Source organism: Mucor velutinosus (assembly GCF_035048745.1).
Source record: "Mucor velutinosus strain NIH1002 chromosome Unknown tig00000093, whole genome shotgun sequence".
In the NCBI taxonomy this organism is placed as follows: Eukaryota; Fungi; Mucoromycota; class Mucoromycetes; order Mucorales; family Mucoraceae; genus Mucor; species Mucor velutinosus.
The window spans coordinates 3,443,472-3,464,247 of NW_027041907.1; the positions used below are offsets into that span (position 1 = coordinate 3,443,472).

The 20,776-nt window shown below is 41.9% G+C and overlaps 8 protein-coding genes across 8 annotated transcripts; 5 read left to right on the forward strand and 3 right to left on the reverse strand.

Moving 5' to 3' along the window:
* Positions 1-183: 183 nt before the first annotated feature.
* On the forward strand, positions 184-795 carry ATC70_002878 (uncharacterized protein; the record flags this gene model as incomplete). The annotated part of the gene is made up of 2 exons (XM_064822248.1): positions 184-483; positions 574-795. The coding sequence occupies 2 exons, from the start codon at positions 184-186 to the stop codon at positions 793-795; spliced, it is 522 nt and encodes a 173-aa protein (XP_064681934.1).
* Positions 796-1,187: 392 nt separating this feature from the next.
* On the reverse strand, positions 1,188-1,877 carry ATC70_002879 (uncharacterized protein; the record flags this gene model as incomplete). Its single annotated transcript, XM_064822249.1, has 1 exon — positions 1,188-1,877. One exon carries the CDS (start codon positions 1,875-1,877, stop codon positions 1,188-1,190), a length of 690 nt encoding a protein of 229 aa, XP_064681935.1.
* Positions 1,878-6,252: 4,375 nt separating this feature from the next.
* Positions 6,253-8,872, forward strand: ATC70_002880 (uncharacterized protein; the record flags this gene model as incomplete). Its single annotated transcript, XM_064822250.1, has 2 exons — positions 6,253-7,063; positions 7,140-8,872. 2 exons carry the CDS (start codon positions 6,253-6,255, stop codon positions 8,870-8,872), a joined length of 2,544 nt encoding a protein of 847 aa, XP_064681936.1.
* A 1,277-nt stretch (positions 8,873-10,149) lies between these two features.
* Positions 10,150-10,446, forward strand: GDAP1 (Ganglioside-induced differentiation-associated protein 1; the record flags this gene model as incomplete). The annotated part of the gene is made up of 1 exon (XM_064822251.1): positions 10,150-10,446. The coding sequence occupies one exon, from the start codon at positions 10,150-10,152 to the stop codon at positions 10,444-10,446; it is 297 nt and encodes a 98-aa protein (XP_064681937.1).
* A 95-nt stretch (positions 10,447-10,541) lies between these two features.
* On the reverse strand, positions 10,542-11,139 carry ATC70_002882 (uncharacterized protein; the record flags this gene model as incomplete). Its single annotated transcript, XM_064822252.1, has 3 exons — positions 10,542-10,640; positions 10,733-10,909; positions 10,999-11,139. 3 exons carry the CDS (start codon positions 11,137-11,139, stop codon positions 10,542-10,544), a joined length of 417 nt encoding a protein of 138 aa, XP_064681938.1.
* An 891-nt stretch (positions 11,140-12,030) lies between these two features.
* On the forward strand, positions 12,031-13,060 carry ATC70_002883 (uncharacterized protein; the record flags this gene model as incomplete). The annotated part of the gene is made up of 4 exons (XM_064822253.1): positions 12,031-12,379; positions 12,433-12,569; positions 12,644-12,858; positions 12,913-13,060. The coding sequence occupies 4 exons, from the start codon at positions 12,031-12,033 to the stop codon at positions 13,058-13,060; spliced, it is 849 nt and encodes a 282-aa protein (XP_064681939.1).
* Positions 13,061-13,102: 42 nt separating this feature from the next.
* ATC70_002884 (uncharacterized protein) lies at positions 13,103-15,830 on the reverse strand (the record flags this gene model as incomplete). The annotated part of the gene is made up of 12 exons (XM_064822254.1): positions 13,103-13,279; positions 13,354-13,591; positions 13,680-14,232; positions 14,295-14,411; positions 14,486-14,638; positions 14,701-14,848; positions 14,902-15,097; positions 15,162-15,186; positions 15,266-15,339; positions 15,402-15,457; positions 15,522-15,637; positions 15,707-15,830. The coding sequence occupies 12 exons, from the start codon at positions 15,828-15,830 to the stop codon at positions 13,103-13,105; spliced, it is 1,977 nt and encodes a 658-aa protein (XP_064681940.1).
* Positions 15,831-16,804: 974 nt separating this feature from the next.
* Positions 16,805-20,050, forward strand: ATC70_002885 (uncharacterized protein; the record flags this gene model as incomplete). Its single annotated transcript, XM_064822255.1, has 6 exons — positions 16,805-17,406; positions 17,475-17,796; positions 17,868-17,904; positions 17,960-18,909; positions 18,993-19,245; positions 19,311-20,050. The coding sequence occupies 6 exons, from the start codon at positions 16,805-16,807 to the stop codon at positions 20,048-20,050; spliced, it is 2,904 nt and encodes a 967-aa protein (XP_064681941.1).
* Positions 20,051-20,776: the final 726 nt, after the last annotated feature.

The following is a 20,776-nucleotide window of genomic DNA, read 5'->3' on the forward strand; positions in this document are numbered from 1 at the left end:
TAAACAATAAGATCGGTTCATCCCGCTATTGGAGCAGTGGGAAGCGTGGCAGAATTTTCATAGTAGAACAAGAGAAGACATCTCTCCCAAACAGAGTATAAAAAGACCATGCAGTTGTTTGCAAGCCATGTCCTCACTTTTTTTTTTTTTTTTTTTTTTTTCCCCATCTCTGATAGATAAATCATGTCAATTAAATTCAATGATTCGCCTTCTTCCATCCTCACACCATCTACTATACAATGCACTCGATTTTACACCAGCGCATCGCTACCCATGGCAGCCTTAGCCAATGTCAAGAAGCGATACTCATCCATGCATGAGATGAAGAAATATTTAGTCAAAGAGACTGGTGGTGGTGGTGGTAGTGGCGGTGGAATCATCAAGAGTCAATCAATGCCCATGATCAAATCAACCCCTCCTCTCAAACTCCTTCAGCGATCCATCACCACCAGTGCATGTCTTGACTACATGCTAGCAAAAAACGTGCGAATGAGTAAAATTTTAATATACTATAAAACATAATGCAATGCATGATTTGATACTTATTATCACATTATCATGGTATCCATATAGATTCAGCAATGGTTACCTAACAGAATAAGCGTTTCATCTACATGGTCGCTTTTATACAGCCTAGATCAGCATGGAGCAAGTTTGAATACACTGTATCAGAAATCGTACAATAAGGGCCCATGTTTACTGGTCATTCAAGATGACCAAGACGAAGTCTTTGGTGCTTATTTATCAGAAGGCATACACATTGACACAGGCTATTATGGCACAGGTGAATGGTAAAAAATCATAAACAAACGCAAAACAACACACACACACACACACACACACTTACTCACTAGCATTTACACACAAAAAAAAAAAAAAAGCTTTCTATGGAGACAGAATAAATCAACAAAGCAGGTCAGCGTTTACCATTGGACCATGCTCAACGACTACATGATGTATGGCAATCAAGACTTTTTTGCAATAGGCGGCGGACAAGGCTCCTTTGGTCTTTGGATCCATTCTGATCTTACACATGGCTACAGCCAACCTTGTCCTACGTTTAATAACCCCATGTTGGGCAAAAGCCCTTCATTTGAGTGTATAGGCTTAGAGATTTGGGAAATTCACTTTTGAAATAAAGCCTTTTGTATACATGCTGCAGTCTATCATGTCCACAGACCTGTATCCTACTGATTTATTGCAACATTGAGAAATTCCTGTGTCATGTGGTATAAAAATAAATTGGATTCTTGCCATGTCTGTTTATGACGAACACGACGAGATAGGTCTTCCGTGTCCTCTGAAAACTCGTTTATGAGATCAAGGCTGCTTGGCACAGGTGGATGGTGCTTGATGACTGATGAGCCCATATTCAAAAATCGTATCATGATGCTGGATAGCTCGTGGTCGGTTTTCCTAAGACGTTTGCTACTCTGTTCTGCATCGGCTTGCCTTGACCGCCTGCGTTTCACGCAATGACTGGAGATGGCCAGTGTGCTGCTGGTTGTCGTTGGTACGGAAGATTCATCCATAATACCATGGTAAAAAGGGTCTTGTTCAAGCTCGTATTGTATCACATTCCATAGATTCATTACTGGCATCTTGTTGCGAATCACGCACACGTCTGCAGCAGCTTCTTCCATTTCGACATCGGCATCCCTTGTCGCAGGCGTGAAATAGTGCGCTATTGTGTTTCTTTTGGTTTGATGTCTCGCTGGTTTTTCAATAAGTGCTTTCTTGCTCAGTGGCTTTTTCACTTGCACTGTGAATGGATTGACAAATGCGTGATGGGTGTGTGTGTCTTGTAGTGATGATGATGATGATGATGATTGAGTCTTCTTTTTGCCTCTGATAAGAAATGCGTCCAAGGTTGCCATGGTTTTGTTTGAGTAAATTGTGCTGTGGAAAATGATGAAAGAAAATATTTAATTTACTAAATCACAGCAGGGTGAAAAAGGACGCGTAAATTAGCCAACGAATCATTCCAGACTGTGCAAAGGATTGTAAAGCGGTGGCGGTGGCGGTGACGGTAGCTGTAAGAAGTACATGTAAAGCGGTGACAGCACCGGTGATCATCAGTATCACTCTTTTTACCGTCTTCTTTACAAATGTTCTGATTGTTTCTAAGCGTGTCGTACCTAAGTATTCACAGCTCATTGTACAAGAGGTAAAACTAGGAAATAGAGTATATATATATATATATATATATATATAGCATTGGATAGAAGCGTGTTACATTCTCTATCCAAACGTGTAGGTTACGGATCTCAGTGAATCTTCTAAGCACATCAGTAACGTAATTGAGGATAAATACAGCGATGCATCTAACAAGGGATGTGTATGGCTGATTCGAGATGGCAAGGAATCAGGCCAAACGGTAATCAATCTTTAGCTTTGGTAACATCTTTAAGCCTGACATTGCAAACAGGTGCCTCATGTCCATCTGCATCGGATACCCAAGCGGCTTTCAGCATTGTTTGGAGATGGCATTGAAAGCGATGATCGAGTGCCTAGATCATGGACTGAAATGAAGCAAGAGGCTGAACAGTTAAAAATAAAATGTGATGGTAGAGTGTAATTTTAATCTGGATTCCTGCTTCAGTTTATACTGAATGACGAGGCGTCTCCTGAACCCTCCATTTAAATGCCCAATGTCGCCATCACATATGGGCATGGATATCAGCCATTTGAATCTCACTACACTTCAAGCCAAGCCAGAAAGGGCAAGCAACTATTCCTTTGAAATTCAATGTTCAGGATCTGCATTACAGCGTGAAGGATCATATATATTTCGTACATCCAGTCTGGCTGAAATGGTGATGTCGTGTACATTACTCATTGATGTCGCTACCAGACCCCTGAATGCAGTATTACAACCAAGGCAGCTACTACAATACACGTGTAGACCATTCACTGTCATGTCGGGTCGTCATTCAGAGCAGTGTGTTGATCTCTCATCAGCCAATGCTTTTTAGTTAACATCAAGAAACCACACCGCCACCATCGCCTGACCAGCAATCACCTGAATCATTGCATAGTACGATTAACAGAATGAGTGCTGTAACAGATGATATATGTCGGTTTGCCATGCAGCAGCCTACTGTATCTCCCACGACATCAACAGAGCTTTACATGCCTGCATTGATGAAAGATTACCCAGTGATGGAACGAAGGCACAAGCAATGCATGCCGCAATTGAACATTTAAGTTATGCCTGTCCTTGTAGCGTTCAAATAAATTATCATATTAAACATAGAAACATGTATTTCTAGTACCCAAATGCTTGTCATCCTGTTAATTGGTGTAATATTCATCATTTACCAGTGATCTACACTGTACTGATCCAACACCGTGACTAGACTGCTATATCAAGTGGCATAACAAGGTCTTGCACTAAAGGCTTTGGGCTATTCTTAGGTCCTTTGGGTAAAAATCATGCTAATCATGATTTACAAATCATTGGCTAGGTAGACAGTAAACTTATTTGTATTATAGTTCATCATTATGCTGTAAACCCTAGCATAATGAAAAATATATAAATGCATCCTTGGGATGCATTCTCGACAAAAGTGTAACTCTTTGGCAGATTCAATTTTACATTGTATTTTGACATAACACTTGCTATCATCATGCTAATACTATTATTATGTATGTTTATCTGTTGATGGTAGCATGGCTTTGTTGTGATGACATTTATTTTGGGCTTTGTTTATGATGGGAATCTAGTCTAGTTCACTTCAAGCATCTTGTCAATCAAGCAATTAGAACGAGAACTACAAAATGATGAAGGGGTTTGATGTGTAAGTGGAGGGTCAAAACGAGAGTAGTAGTATTTTGATAAGATACGTAAGGGCAATCGGTAGCGCGAGCTGCCGCTGCGCAGGTTGGTTCTCACCGAAGCATAAAAACTCGTATAAATGTCTTATTATATGGGTCTTGGTGAAGAAGAAAACAAACAAACATCAAAGTACACAGAAGATGATGCCAGGTTCATAGAAGAAGTATGCGAACTTGGCAAAAATAAGAACTGGGAGGAAATCTTCGACAAGAAAAAGGCAAAGGGATTGTTCAAGTCCTATAAGTCGTCGAGTACCTTAAAGTCGTCATATTATCATATCCGAAGAAGAAAGCAACAATGATTAGTACTTTTTTTATATATTTTGCAATAAAACAAATGTTTAAGTTCACATTGATATAGAAGAGGGGTGAGTGAGAATGATATTGAGAGAAAATAGTAAAAGAAAAGACATGTGTGTTGAAAGAGATTTTTTTTTTTTTTTTTTTGCATACTAGTCATTGTCACCATCTTCTTGACCGAAACCACTTTCACCACTGACACCGCCCATGGCTTGAGCCCTACCAGAAGTGGCAGATCCTTTCGGGAACTTGGTTAAGCTAATCTATACATCACACTCATCGATTCTCCTCAAGTGTAACTTGTAATTGTTCTTTCCTGATAGCCGCTCCGCACATTTTGCACAATAAAAGTTGGAATCACGAATGTCATTCGTGACATCTGGGTTTGCCATTTCTTCTTCTTGGCGGCATGTTTGTTCCATGAGCCAGTTTTAAATGTCCTGCAAACTTGTTTCTATTCTTCGAATTTCGATAACATTTGGCACAGTAGTAGTTTGGATCATTGATATCTCTATCTGCGTTGAGATTCACATTCGCATTGGATAAAGGAGCAAGCTTCATATGACGAGCTTTTCTACTAGTGGTGTCAATGCGCTGATCTGTCCTTAAAGCGCCATCGGCAAACACAGTAAATACCATTTGGTGATGTTCCAGGTCCGTATCTATAAAAACGTTTCAGGTACAGGCAGGCATCATTTTTGGACTGTCTCTTCCTGCTCAAAATATGCAAATTACAGCGAAATTTGGAGGCATTTCAGTCGTTATTTCTCGCTTCGGAAGGCGTTTTAGACTACCAGAATGGCGCCAAACAATTTCTCTCATTTAGCAGTAACTATCAGACACCTTTGCTCAACTTTTTGAGGACCAAACAACATGGACAAAATTCGATCAAAAAGCATGAGGTGCCCCTCATGGTTTTCATCGAAAATTAAACGATCGCATTTTTTTCACCTTAAAAATGAAGACGTTTACTATGGCACATATTAATTCAACCAGTTTCCCTCGATCTAAAGCAACCTCTGAAACAACTTTTATCAGGCCTTCATATGCAAAATTTCGACATTTTGGCCAAAAACCTCTTTTCGTATTTTCATAAATTGCTCAGTCGGTTCATTCAAGTCATCTTTTATAATTAGCACCATTGGAAGCGCCTTGAAAAGTACCCCCCAAGAATGTATTAGGAAGCATCGGATGATAATCACAGTGTCAATAGTCGAATCTTACAAAATAGACTAAAGAGGTCGATAAAAAAAACAATATGTGACGAATCTTGAGCAGAAAGAGTAAGCTAAGTTTGAATAAGTTTTGGCGGCGGCGGCGGCGGATTGCGCTACTGCTGGCTAGCCCAAATGCCTTTCTGATGATGACAATGTTGATTGCGTTGCTGATCAAATGGGGATCATGGCATTAAAAATACAATTACTTAGCCTGAATGCTTCTTTTGGGAGTTTTTTTTTTTTTTTTTTTTCCTATAAAGATGTCTTTTTGCAATGATAACATCTCAAAAAGTCACCGTCATCGAGCATAGCGAGATTGATCGGCTAGTGATAGTATACTGTGTCTATTCGCAAATGAGACATCTGAAGCAAAATAACCAAAGCCGGATGTCTCTCCAATCGTAACCCTGCTATCGGAACTATATAAAAAGTCGCTTCCCCTCTCTCCCTCCCCCCTCCCCCGGAGCCTGCGCAGAAATCACTTTCATCGTTGATTGGGATCGTCTGAATCGATCACTTTTAAGAGGCGTATATTAAATGATCAGATAAACGGAATATCATTTCAAGGGCATAGGGTTGCCTCGAGATACCTTGTGACATTGGATCAAATTACACAAATAACGTAAACCTGTCAATCCATGCAGATCATGTCATACAGCGCTATTTTTGAAAGTGCCATCATGCCCATTATGCCCATCAAGAAAGACATTGCCAAAAAGCAAACCAACTTCGTTAGATGAGGTATCATGACACATCCAGTGGGTGACTGTCCAGAGTCAAAAACTGACACACACACGCACACATTTTTTAACATCTAAAAATAAAGATCTTTGGCCTTTTTTTTTTTTTTTTTTTCTCTTCCTCTCCAACTCTTAAAAAAAAAACAGCAAGGAACATCATGTTTGTGCCTTCAATCGACTTGGTGGACGCTTCTCAAGCTTCACTCTATTCTTCTCTCTCATTCTTTGGATCTGTCATTCTCAAGAATGGCCAAGTGGACCAAATCAAATCATTGATCAACCAAACCGGCTCCACTCTTTACTGGGCCTATGCCAAGTCTGTCGATGAAGCTGTTCAATTATGGGACGTCGGTGTGCTCAAGGTCATTTTCGATTTGGACGTCTATCAACAAGCTCAGCAAGAATTAGCCGGCATGGTCTCTGAAGACCGTATTGCTGTCACCACCACCTCACCTGTGTCTGTGCCAGGTGTGTCTACTGTCATTGTCACTACATCTGATGTGGATGCTGTCAAGAAGTTTGCTGCCGACAATGCTGGTCTTTTGGCTCACGGTGGTGAAAAGACATGTGTCGTTGAATTGGCGTCTGATGTATCCATTGATACCATTGCCAAGCTGGGTGCTGATCATGTCGATGTCTTGGTGCCTGCTTCCCTTTTGACCACTGCAACTGATGATGCCAGCAAGCTGAACATTGCCGAAGCTTTTTTGGCTACTGCCAAGACCGATCGTCCTGATGGTCTCTATACGACGATGGTAGTTGATGAATTTAACAAGGCTCTCGGATTAGTCTACTCTAGCAAGCAAAGTGTGGCCGAATCTATTCGTCTTGGTCAAGGTGTGTATCAATCCCGTGGCCGTGGTCTTTGGCATAAGGGCCTTACTTCAGGTGCTACGCAAACCTTGAAGCACGTTGATTATGATTGTGATGGTGATGCCTTGCGTTTCGTTGTCGAGCAACATGGTGCAGGTAAAGTGTGTGTGTGTGTGTGTGTGTGTGTGTGTGTGGAATGGCTGAGATGACTCATCATCATGGATATTACTAGGTTTCTGCCATTTGAACACGCGTACTTGCTTTGGTGCAGATTCTGGTATCACTGCTTTGGAAAAGACCTTGAAGGAGAGAAGGAACAATGCACCTGAAGGATCTTACACTGCTCGCTTGTTTGGTGATGCTAAATTATTGCGTGCCAAGATCATGGAGGAAGCTGAGGAATTATGTGATGCCACTGACAAGGAAGAGGTTGCTTGGGAAGCTGCTGATTTGATTTACTTTGCTTTGACCAAGTGTGTTGGTGCTGGTGTCTCTTTGGCTGATATCGAGAAGAACTTGAACAAGAAGGCTAGAAAGGTCACTCGTCGTGCTGGCAATGCTAAACCCAAGTGGGAAGATAAGAGCGCTACATCTACCGCACCTACTCCCGCTGCTGCTGCTGCTCCTGCTGCTGCTGTCGATACGGGTCGTATTGAAATGATGAAGTTTGATTTAGCAAGCATTTCCAAGCAAAAGAGAGACGAACTCTTATTGCGTCCCATCATTGACTCTTCTGAAATCATTCAGCGTGTGACCCCCATCATGCAAGAAGTGAGAAAGGGCGGTGATGCTGCTGTCATGAACTTTACGCGTCAATTTGATCGTGTAGAATTGGAACAACAAACTATTACTGCACCATTCGATCCTGCTCAGATGGAGCTTGACCCTGTCACCAAAGCTGCCATTGATCAAGCTTATGATAACATTTACAAATTCCATGATGCTCAATTGGATAAGGAAACTTTGGTTGTCGAGACGATGCCTGGTGTTGTCTGCTCTCGCTTCAGTCGCCCCATTGAACGTGTGGGTCTCTATGTACCTGGTGGCACTGCTGTCTTGCCCTCTACTACACTTATGCTGGGTATTCCCGCCAAGGTGGCTGGCTGTCGTGATATTGTGATTGCCACACCACCTCGACCTGATGGCTCCGTTGTGCCTGAGGTATTATATGTCGCTCACAAGGTGGGTGCGTCTCACGTTGTTAAGGCAGGCGGTGCTCAAGCTGTTGCTGCTATGGCCTATGGTACAGAGACTGTTCCCAAGGTTGACAAGATCTTTGGTCCTGGTAACCAATATGTCACTGCTGCTAAAATGGTCGCTCAAAATGATACATCATGTCTTGTTTCCATTGACATGCCTGCTGGTCCATCTGAAGTCCTTGTCATTGCTGATATGTCGAGTAATCCTGCCTATGTCGCTGCTGATCTCTTATCACAAGCTGAGCACGGTGCAGATTCCCAAGTGGTGTTATTGGCCGTTGATCTGACTGAGGAACACTTGAAGAAGATTGAAGATGAAGTTCACGATCAAGCAATGGCTTTGCCTCGTTGTGATATCATTCGCAAGTCCATCCCCCATTCATTCAGTTTGAGCATGAAGACGCTGGAAGAAGCCATGGAATTCAGCAACGATTATGCTCCTGAACATTTGATTTTGCATTTGGAGGATGCTCCTGGTGCCGTGAGCAAGGTTGAAAACGCTGGTAGTGTCTTTGTAGGTCAGTACTCTCCTGAAAGTTTCGGTGATTATGCTTCTGGTACCAACCATACATTGCCTACTTATGGCTACTCTCGCATGTATTCTGGTGTGAATACCAATGGCTTTGTCAAGCACATCACCTCTCAAGAGTGTACTGCCGAGGGCATGGATCGTTTAGCTGATACCGTCATGCGCTTAGCTGAAATTGAAGGTTTAGATGCTCATCGCAATGCTGTTGCTGTTCGTGTCAAGGACTTGAGAAAATAATGACTCGACAACTACCTCCACGTTTTTAAGGTCAATATTAGATAGTTTAGATTGTTCATCATGGAATCCCGTTTTTTTTACATTTTTACTTTTAAATTTCACCTTTCAATCGATTTAAAAAAAATTATTTGATTCTGTAATCATTTTTGGAATGCGTTGTATGATGCTTAAGGCAAGATTGATTCAAACAATTTTTAGATCAGTCTTAAGGTACTGTGGTGTAGTCATTTTACATCGAACGGAGAATGAACTCTTACTGCTCTGAATGAAGATCCATAGATCCTTCACATCCTTCGACCTCAAGATTACTTGATTCTTGATAGTAAATACCCCTTCAAACTTGTATGAAACTCGTAGAGAATTTAGAATAAAATACAATGGTATTTATACCAAGTGCGTGGTGTACATTGCTCAACTGATATGTAATAGGATAGTTTTTGCAATTTTTTGACTGTTTTCAAAAGATTAATCAGTATCTGTCATCAAAACATTATGTTAAGCATTACTAGATATTGTAAACCAAAAAAATTTCCTATCGAATGAGCTTTTGCTTAAAGCTCTAGCCTAACTCTCTCATGAAATATTGACAATCGTGTCCTGACCAAAAAAATTGCCATTTAATTTTTTCCCTTACTGGGTCTCATAGGCAAATTTTGGTCAAAATCGATGATTTTGCACGATTGCCCATATCTCAACCAATACTTATCGGATTTGTACAAAACAAAAACCATTCGATAGTTCTACATTAAATCTACAATGTTGTAGATCCTTTGGATACCATATGTGCAACCATATTGATGTAGCGATGCCAGTATGGTGGAAAGAGTATGATGGCTCAGGACAAATCTCGCAATTTTGCCTTCTTAGACAGAGTGCGCATCTGCATTGGCATCAACAGCGTAGTGGCTGCTGTTGGTAGTAGCAGTGGTAGCTGGCTCATCATCGAATGATAGATGGTCTCACCAATAAATCAGTGAGCAGGTTACAAACTTGCTTTTAAACAGTATCATCGTGTAGATGTGCTTAGTGCTTGGAACTTTCAGTGAAAAGACTCAATTGTTGTAAGCATACACAAAAACCCTATCTGGTGGCAAGTTTCTTTGTGGATGGATACTATCGTTGTTGTACAAGTATCTATGTGTAAATGCTCCCATCATGCTACTCAACCTCTTGAAGACACCATTTACAAAATTCAACTACCGAGTATAAAATGGAGACTTACTACACGGTAGGGGGTGCTGTTTATCCATTCAATTTCTTTTTTCCCATACAAAAACATGATATTCAACAAGATTGCAAATGCAGCAGCTGTCAAGACAGCATTCCATAGATATGCCTATAGCACAGCATCATCGTCATCGCCTAAAAGCGCAGGGTCATTTTATTATCAATACGGTACACCTCTTGTGAAATGCATTGTGTTGGCATCAGCAACCACTCTGGGATTTCAGCTTTTATGGCAACATTTGGAATATCAAGAATATCGCGATGAAGCAGATGCCTATGTAACAAAACTAGAAGATCGTCTCAAATCGCTAGAGGAACAACAACAACAACAACAACAGCAGCAGTAGTATTGTATATAAAGCACTCGAATAAAGAAATATGTATAACATGAATTTCAGTTTTTTTATTTTATATGAAAAAAAATCAATTGAAATAATCCAACTTAGGCCTTGTTGGCACGAACACCCTTGGACTCACGCTTGGCGTGGACCTTGCGAGCCTTTTGAGTAGAAAGGAGAGCAGAGGCACGAGCGACAGCAGCCTATATAGAACAAATTTGTGTCAGTGTCATGTCCCAATGATTTACATTTTCTTCTCTTCCTCCTCCTTTTTCCTCATCAAATCAATACTTACAGCACGGAGATCAGGTCTGTACTTGCTCTTGGCAATCAAGTTGGCAACAGACTTGGAAGTTTGACGACGAGTCTTGGCAATGACAACAGAGTTGATAGACTTGGCAGGAGAGTTTTGCTTGTTGGCCTTGCGAGTAGTGACACGAACACCACGGGCAGCAGGGAGGATAGAAACAGTCTATAGATCACGATGGTCAGATGTCTCTACTCTCTACTCTCTCTCTCTCTCTCTCTCTTTCTCTCCACTCCAAATATATAAAAGCTTACCTTGTAGTTGGCAAGACCAGAGTACTTGAAAGAGTTGATGTTCTTCAAGTTGGCGGGTTCAGAAGAGAACTGAACATGTTGACGCTTAACAAGGAAAGAGTTGTTGTTCTTGATAATAGCCCAGACCAAATCGGCACTCATTGTTCTATTTGATCATTGATCATCCATCAATCATCTGCAAACTGGAAAAGGTCAAACAAGCCACTACTTACGATATACTAGGGAAAAGAGAAGGAAACCTCACTTGGGAATTGTATGGCCTTCTATTTTTTTTTTGTTTTGCAAACGAGCCGATATTCAGAAAAAATTTGATACAATGCTAGTCTCATTGGCTGATGATCCATAGTGGCTTAGAGAGAGAGAGAGAGAGAGGTTTGTTCTATGCCAACATGTATAGAATTTTGACAGGCGCATTGTCGAGATAGACAGAGAGAGGTAAATGTACATGTAAATGCTATAGCTGCAGGCATGAATAGCAATGGCTTCATGTGTGGATGAATTTTGTTGAGCATTGTTCGTGTTGGAAATGTCGAAATGTCTGTTGTGCTGATTGACATTTGCTCCGCCAAAGATGCAAATGAGCACTATCTCTATTATCAGTTGTGAAGAGACATGAGCTTGCTCATTACGAAGGGTTAACCAAGATGGATTTAGCATCACATTGTATTCTAATGGTGATGAGATGTTGGGTTTTGACATGAACATTTCAAGAGCGTAGACATGTCAAATGCCATTGCATGGCCAGATGGTCATTGCCATCTCTAGGATTTCCAAGGCACCTACTTGAGACAGAGCGCTTTAAACAGACATGATCGTCAGTCAAGCACCTCTCTTTGCATCATCACAAGCATCCACATGCTCTTTGGTGAGCATAATGCAAGAGATCCAAATGCCGTGGGTTGGGCTACAAAGTGACTTTAACACAGGAATGATCTGTATTTGATTCAACCAGCGGTATACCCTGCCACAAGAGTTGAAGGACCCCTTTATTCTCACTCTTTTTTTTTTTTTTTTTTTTTTGCAATTATATAAATGATGGCATCCAAGACCACCACAGCAGCACGTCAACTTGTCGCTCGAGCCGTAGCAGCACGTCAAAGCACATATCTTTCTTCAATCGTCACCAAGACATGCCAACGTGCTTCTTTCCATACCACACAGCACATATTAAATACTACTACAGAAAAGAAGAACTTTGCTGAAAACATTAGCAAGCAGTTCATCGGTTATGTCAAAAAGCAACGTAGCAATCAAACCAAAGCATTTGCCGAGCCCTCTCGTTTTGTCGCCATTGATTCTTTACCACCCACAGCTACAACTGAAGATGTCTATAAATTAGCAAGAGAAGCATTTGCTGATGGGGATAAACAAATCATTGAAAGTAAGTGATATGCGTGTATGCAGTCCAGGTTGTCCTGACCTTGCTCTCTACAGCTGTCTTTTGTCGTAATCACGAATTCAACTTTACTGGTCGTTGTATCGTTAGTTTGAGTACTGCTGAAGATGCTCGTCGTTTAATTGAATATGGTCATAGAAGAGTATTAGGTGGCAATACGCTCAAGATCAATTATGTAAGTTGGGGGTGTGTGCGTGTGTGTGTGCTAGGATACATGGGCATGCTACTGATCACACCTTTTGTCAATAGACTGGTAATGCGAAATCCGATGTCAGTTCAGTCATGAGCCAGCACCGTCGTTCAGAGATGACCTCTTTGACAGATAATACAAGTGCCTCTGGCCGTGCTGTCATTGTTACAGGTCTTCCTCCCAGAACACAACCAGAGCATTTGTTGGGTTATTTGCGTTCAAGAAACTTCTTTCCTGTGGAAGGTGCTCCTGATAATGTATTGCATTTAAAGACGTAAGTTACAATGTGTGTGCAGTATCTACTGAGTTATTCATCACTTTTATATAGTAAGGAGCAATCTACTGTGGCTAAATTTTTGGTCAAATTTGACTCTGAAAGCGAAGCATGGCGCTGTGTTCGTACCTTTCACAACACTGACTTTTTATTGAAGAGTAAACAAGAGAACTACAGACTCCAATTGAGCGTAGCTTACTAGTATAGCGTATATATATAGAATAGAATTAAAATCAAGTGTACTTTATCTTTGTTTATTTACTGCTGCTGAAGATGATGTGCTATGTGTTGAATGGGCCTTTGTGTTGATCTCGTTGAAGGCGGATGCGATGCATGATTTGAGTTCCTTGTAGGTAACAATGATGGATGTTTGGTTATCTCGACAAGTCAGCAATATGCTTTCATCTACACCAGCATCCAGCTATTTGCGTTGGGGGAGGAGGGGGGGGGGGGGGTTATTGACTCGTCCATTTTTTTTATCTAGGCTCAACTCACCTTATTCATACATGATATCACATGCCCCATATCCACCACAGGCACACCCATCTCATTCACTTGATGGAAGATGTAATCTCGAAACAATTTAATCATGTAGCGATCGCCTGATTCTTGCCATCGAGGATCCTTTTCAAATTCTGGTCTTTCATTGATGAAATTGAGTTTTGACATGAGCTTGACCAATCGACTGTTTTCCAACTCGTTGCTGAGATTTGCTTCCAATGTATCCGTATAACTAGAGAAAATAGAGTATGAGTATAATACCATGGTATCCCTCTAAAAAAAAAAAAAAAAAAAAAAAAAAAAAAAAAAAGGACCCTTACTGATGACTACTGTTTAATTCATGCAACAGCCGAGGTCCTATCAATGTAAACACCTCGTCAATGGATTTTGACAAGGACGGTTTTCCCAACAGATAATAAGCGACATTCTTGAGATCAGGCGAGTAAAACCGCGACATGTATTCAAACGATGACATGGCAGAAGCAACGGCTGGTGAATTGCAAGCAAGACTCACAACCAATTTACCAAAGCTCAGTAAATCCTCCTGCTGATGCATGGCTCTTTGTGCCTGTGTGGTTGTGTCGAACTGAAGCACATCTACGAGTCCTGTACAGCTGATGCGTAGTCTGTTTTTGCTGGTCATGATGATTTTAGTGGGCTCGATAGTGCGAGCAGATAAGCCTGCGCCATGGATAGTTTTCAAGGCGGAGGCAATTTGTGTGATGAAGCTCCATAAGGTGGTTTCAGGGACAGGCATGCCGTTGATGCCAGCTGCTTGAAATCGAGCGTGCAGCAGTGCTTGTGCTTGTGGTGAAAAGTAGGCTTCAAATAGCGTGATGCTACAAGGATGGTAATCGTATACAAAGACCAGTGCTATGTCATTTAAGGTTGAGTGAGGGGGGGGGAGGAGATGATCCATCAATACGATCACTTACAAGAATCGCCAAATGCTCGTGTCGTAAAGGCCTCTCTGATAGAGACAATAGTGGCATGTTTGATTTTCCTCCATTGCTTGACGATGCTCATGGCTTGTTCATTGACCAATCTGAATCCTACATTGGACACAAGAGATGAGGGAATGTGGCCAAGACCACGTATATATATATATATATATATATATACATACCTTCAATGCGCACCATGGTATAGTATTTGCCATTGGTACGACACACTGCTCTATAAACCCAAGAAGCATGTCCGAGCACTTTACCTGGCTTGTCTTCCATGCGATAGAGTGAATGATACACATGCACTTCCTCTGGCAAGCCTGTTTCTTTTGCTGCTTCTGACTCTGTTAATCTACTAGCCCTCCACATCTTGACGCTCGATGACAAAACTCACCTGACGCTGTTGCTATGGTGGCATCGTTGCGTTTCAGTAATTGCTCTCTCAAGTTGTCAGGAATGTAAAAAGATTGAACAAGCCGCTGATGATTTTGCAGATTGGCAACATGAGGTAATGTGGGAGCGTATTGATGGTACTGAGGTTGCTATACAAAGAATCAGTATGTCCGGTCAAGGTGGGTGTACATGCTACACTTACGGATGGCTGTGGAAATGAGTGGTTGTTCATGTAAAAGTACGGGTCGTGTGGCATCAGGGGTGTGGAGGGATGCGATGGCGGCGGATACATGTATTGCTGGCCATTGACAAATGGAAATCGATTGTGTGGTAATTGCTGAATAGGTGATGTTAAGCGAGCATTGGCATTGTCTGTACTGTTGTACATGTCTGTTAATCTACGAGAGCGAGAGAGTTTTAGACAATGTTGCTATTCAGCTAGACGATACAGGTGCACATTACATTGGCCGTGGTGGAGATACTTTTTCTAATACAACATGACATGAGCAAAAAAAAAAAAAAAAAAAAAGAGGCCATTGACACTTCTTGTTCATTTGCAAACAAACCTTGAATGGCAGTGGATTTGGGTACAAAGACAGGCGCATGAATACTGCCAGCAGACACGGATGAAGTTCGAGAGCTAATAAACGAGAAAAAAAAATGAATACGATGGCATCATTGATTGATAAGGCCGTATGTTACGTTTCTGGGCTTGTTGAGTGATTCACTAGTTGCTGTGGCAATACAATGGGCTTTTCCTAGAAACAAACCATGTCAACTTGTGTGTGTATGTACATTGGCATGGAGATGAAAACTACGCACAGTGTCATGATTGAATTCACAGCCTTTATCTTGAAATTTACAAAAGCCATGGATGATTACATTTCTACATGTTCTTTTAGATGAGGAAGAGGAAGAAGAAGAAGAAGAAGGAATGGCTAACAAGGAATCATCAGGATTATGGATCAGTTGTTGGCTCGCATCAAAGAGCAGCTGTTTTTACCTACTTTTAGGTGCTGGCTTTGTTACTGTTGTGTCTTGGTTCTCTGATAAAGAAGAAGAAGAGGGAGATTTAATAGAGATGCCTGACGATGTCTGTGTTATAGGATTAGAAGGTTGATATGGATTCATCTTTTTTCATATAATTTATTGCAATAGGAAAAAAAATAGGCTTCAAGGAGGATTGTGTGTGAGAGTAATTGGGAGAGTTTGTTGTAACCTATAAAATCCTGATTGAGACTCAATTTGATAATGGCTCCAAACACGAATTAAGGTACAAACATGGTCTGCCGGATGTATTCAGCGGTAGTGTACAGCTAGCGAGAGAGCCTTATGGATGTGGACCACCCAATGCTGATTACACTGTTGATTCCCCTCTTGAACTGCAATGGCTTGTGTTTCTGGTTAAAAGAGTTTATTATATTCTAGAGAGTTATCATGTGTCTGTATGGTTAGCAATGGCTACAAAAAAAAAACAGAAATCCACATTCATTCTATAGAATAAGCTATCTGGGTTCTGTGTTGAAACAGCAGTGAGAGGCTGTACGCTTGTGTAATAACCACAAGAGCATGTAGCCAGCTTGGGCTTCTGGTCATGTACAATGCTTCAAACAGCAGGTACACATTAAGCAGATATACGATGACTGTAAATCCAAATTGAAGCAGATCCAAGTCAGATTTGAAAAGCATTTGACGTAGAAGAAAAAAAAAGTATGTTCAGCACGAAACAGAACCGGCTTCTTAGTCTTTCTTTTGTATATTCAATATGCCAACAAGAACAATGGCTCCAAATCACTCCAATTCATGCTACTATAACATTCGCCATTGTGACTCGAATACATGCGATCATTTTGTGTTCACGCTTGTATAAAATGGAGGGTTTACTTTTGACCGAGAGATAGGAGCTTCTCTTACAATCATGTTCAAAGAGGTCAAAAAGTACCTTTTATGGACATGAATTGATGGCTGTATGCTAATTCTTGGATTGTGTGTGTGCCTGATCAAGCTTGTCACTCCATCCCAGATAAAGCAAAAAATATATAAACAACCAAATTTCGCATCTCTTTCTCTTCTTCTTGTTCTTAATCATCAAGAAACTTGGTTTAATGACATCCATAGGAAATCAACCAAGCTACGCCGCCATTGTTCGTGATGGCCAAGATGCTCATGGAGAAGGTTCCTCGTCATCGCCCCTATTGTCATCTCGTAAAGGCAAGGAACTCAACTGGCATGATCGCATCCGTCGCGCACAGCACTTTGCTCGTCGCAATCTCTACCACATATTGACCCTGTTCACCGTTGCTATACTGCTGATTGTTTTACTTGTCTATACGCTGCTTCCGGATAGCTCAGTCTTCCCCACCAAAGAGGTCCCTTCGGTACCAAACGCCATCCAAGCCGGTGTTTCAGAATTGACCATGGAGAAAGGACGTATTCAATGCGAAGCCATTCAGACCAGAAAGAGAGAAAAGAACACGCCCAGCGAGAGTCGTACAAATCCAAGAGCCGAAGCTACTCAACAACCCATCTTGCTTAGAAACGCTGTGGTGTGGGATGGTCAAGGCAATGTGTTGAAGCATGTCGATGTGTATGTGGAAGACGGTATCATTCAAAAAGTGGAGAAGGATATCAAGGTAAAGGGCTCTCATGTCAAGGTGATTGATGTGGCTGGACACGTCGTTGGTCCTGGATTGGTGGATATGCACAGGTAAGTGAATTAGCGCGCTTGGGGGGGGGGAGGAGGGAGATCTACAACACTGACTCTATGATTCATAGTCATATGGGCGTCGATTCATGGCCGGAATTGGATGCGACCCAAGATACAAATGAAATGACTCAACCATTGACTCCCTTTGTACGCACCTTGGACGCCTTTAATCCATCTGATAAAGCCATTCGCATTGTATCATCCGGTGGTGTAACTACCGCTTTAGTATTACCTGGCTCTGGAAATTTGATGGGTGGTGAAGCATTTGCCTTCAAGTTGAGACCTAAATCAACCCTGAGTAACCAAGATATGCTGGTGCAGGCTAATATCAACCCTGAACAAGACACGGAATGGAGATGGATGAAGATGGCTTGCGGTGAAAATCCCAAGGTGAGTCTAGTTGGATTGCCGTGTTTAGCATCCCACACTGACACATACACACTGTGCTGTGAATTCTATAGAGAGTCTATGGTGGCCAGAACAGAATGCCTTCTACACGTAGGTAGCACCAAGTCTACTAGGAATGAAGCCAACTCACACTTAATTTATACAGGTCTGGGTGAAGCTTACCTCTTCCGCAAGGAATTAGCAAGAGCACAAGCACTCAAGCAACAACAAGACGACTGGTGTCAGGCAGCCAGTCTTGACCCTTCTGCCAGATTCGACAGTGCCTTCCCTCAGGACCTCAGCCTCGAGTCCCTTGTTTCACTGCTTCGTGGTGAAGTGTTGCTGAATGTGCATTGCTATGAAACACACGACATTGAAGCCATGGTGCGTCATTCCTTGGAATTCAATTTTACCATCAGTGCTTTCCATCACGCGCTTGATGCCTACCGTATCCCCACAATCCTTCGTCGTGCACCCAACAATATTACTGTGGCTACATTTGCTGATCATTGGGGCTACAAAAAGGAAGCCTTCCAAGCAATCCCTGAAGCACCCAGGATTCTATACGATGCTGGTATTCCTGTGGCTCTCAAGAGTGATCATCCCGTGCTCAATTCTCAACATTTGATCTTTGAAGCTGCTAAAACGACGCACTATGGCTTGCCTGCTCAAGAAGCCTTCAAGGCAGTGACCTCTGTGCCTGCTAATGCTATTGGATTGGGCCATCGCATTGGTTCTCTGAAAGTGGGGTACGATGCTGATATGGTGATTTGGGATAGAGAGCCTTTGGCTTTAGGCGCTACTCCTCTGCAAGTCTTTGTCGACGGCGTGCCTTTGTTTGATGAAAAGCCCATTGAGCCTGCTGCTGTCAAGGAGTCTACATCTTTTGCTGCAAGTGCTCAGCCACCCAGCAAGATGCATGGTGCCAAGAGCTTTGTCCTCAAGAATGCAGGCTACTCGTTCTTGGGCCAACGTCCTACGCAAGGTCCTGTGGATATTGTTGTTCAAAATGGTTCTATCGTGTGTTCTGCTACGGATTGCACCAGCACCATTGCATCCATCCAAACTGCTAAAGCAGTTCCTCAATATGACCTTCAAGGCGGTTATATTCTTCCAGTAAGTATATATATATATATATATATATATGCATGCACTTGTTTGACGAGAACAGAGAAAACTGACATCTTTGTGTATGTAAGGGCTTGATTGGTGTGGGTTCTAGTTTAGGTTTGATAGAAATTCAAGGCGAAGCAGGTACTGGCGATGGTCTTGCACCCTCTAGTAAATCTCAGGATGCCAAGGATATCATTCAAACAGTCGATGGCATCAAGCTGAGCACGCGTCATTTGGAAGAAGCTTACAAGGGCGGCATTTTGACAGCCATCACAGCTCCCATGTCTAACAATGTGGTGGTGGGTGTTTCTGCAGCCTTCAAGACGGGCGCTGATTCTCGTAAGTGATGTAGTGCCCCCCCCCATTGTACCTTGTTTAGCGTTTACTAAATCAATAACCCATAGTGCTTACCGATGGCGCTCTTCTTTCTGCAGCTGTTGCTCTTCACTTGCAAATTGGCGATGACTACAAGTCGTCTAGTTTCCCTACCATCTCTAGTCAAATCAGCTTTATCAGACAACTTTTCAAAGACAACATCAAATCAGACAACTACTATGGCAAGGCCGCTAATGGCGAGATTCCTACCATCATTACTGCTCACAACAAGGACGAGATTGCTTCTCTTGTTGTCCTCAAACGCGATCATTTCCCTCAAGCACGCTTCGTCATTCAAGGCGGCACAGAAGCTTACTTGGTCGGATCTCACCTGGCCGCGCTTGACATCCCCGTGATCCTTCAACCTGTCTTGTGCACACCCTCTCGCTTTGACTCGATCCATTGTCTTACTGGCGCTCCTTTGACCAACGGAACCGCTGCCCATGTTTTGCATAGCCATGGTGTTAAATTAGGTGTAGGTATTTACGATGACGGGTTGGCTCGCAATTTGGCCTGGGATTCCGGATGGTTGGCTGCGACTTCTCCCTCTGCTACTAGCGAGTTGGAGCATGGTGCCATCACTGAGATAGAAGCCATCCAATTCGTTACTAGTAATTTACGTGAAATCTACGGCCTGGATCAAGCTGCTGCTGCTCTTGATTTGGACGATGAGTTTATAGTTTACAGTGGAAACCCATTTGATGTCAAGCACCGATTGATGTTTATTCATTCCAGTTCGAAAGGTCTCGAAGCATTGCAACACCAATGATTGTTTAACCAATAAGAGCTTCTTGTACGCTTTACGATGGAATGTCATGTAGTAGTAGTGTCTATACTACCTCCAATAAGAATGCCTTATCGAATAAATGATGTATTTTTACATTTTGACATTTGATACGTTTCCAGAATCAGGGAATACTCTCTTAACGTCATGCAAAAAACTCACCAGGACATGTGCGTGTGTCCAGACCAGCTCCCTTTTCAAACGGTGGAAAAAGACAGATGAACATGGAAAAAAAAACAGGCCTTTCTGTTTTATACACAATGTAGAGATGTCTCTGATGAAGGGTTTTAATAGTCAACAGAATGTGAAAGGTCGTGTATTTGCTTTAAATGCTAATAGCGCCAGTTTGCTCTTTACTTCATGTTGTTGCGAGCGACAAGGCATGTGTGCAATGTCAAACGCTCCAGCATTGTTGAACATGTCATATTTAAATGCCAGTGATTACCTTTTTCATACAAAATGCTATACTTGTTGTATTGACAAATCATGAAATTACAATATGATTCATAAAAATTATCCGAGCCTTGAAATTTTGAAGTTTTGTTGAAATTGTTCATAAATGTAATTAACATTTTGAGATGCTTCATGACGGAATACTACTCGTTTGCAATAGCCATCATCATGTTTTCCATTGTATATCACAAATGAGACATGTTATTTGTATATAAATAAGACCCACTTGATCGCATCAGTCCGATTTCATCATTATCA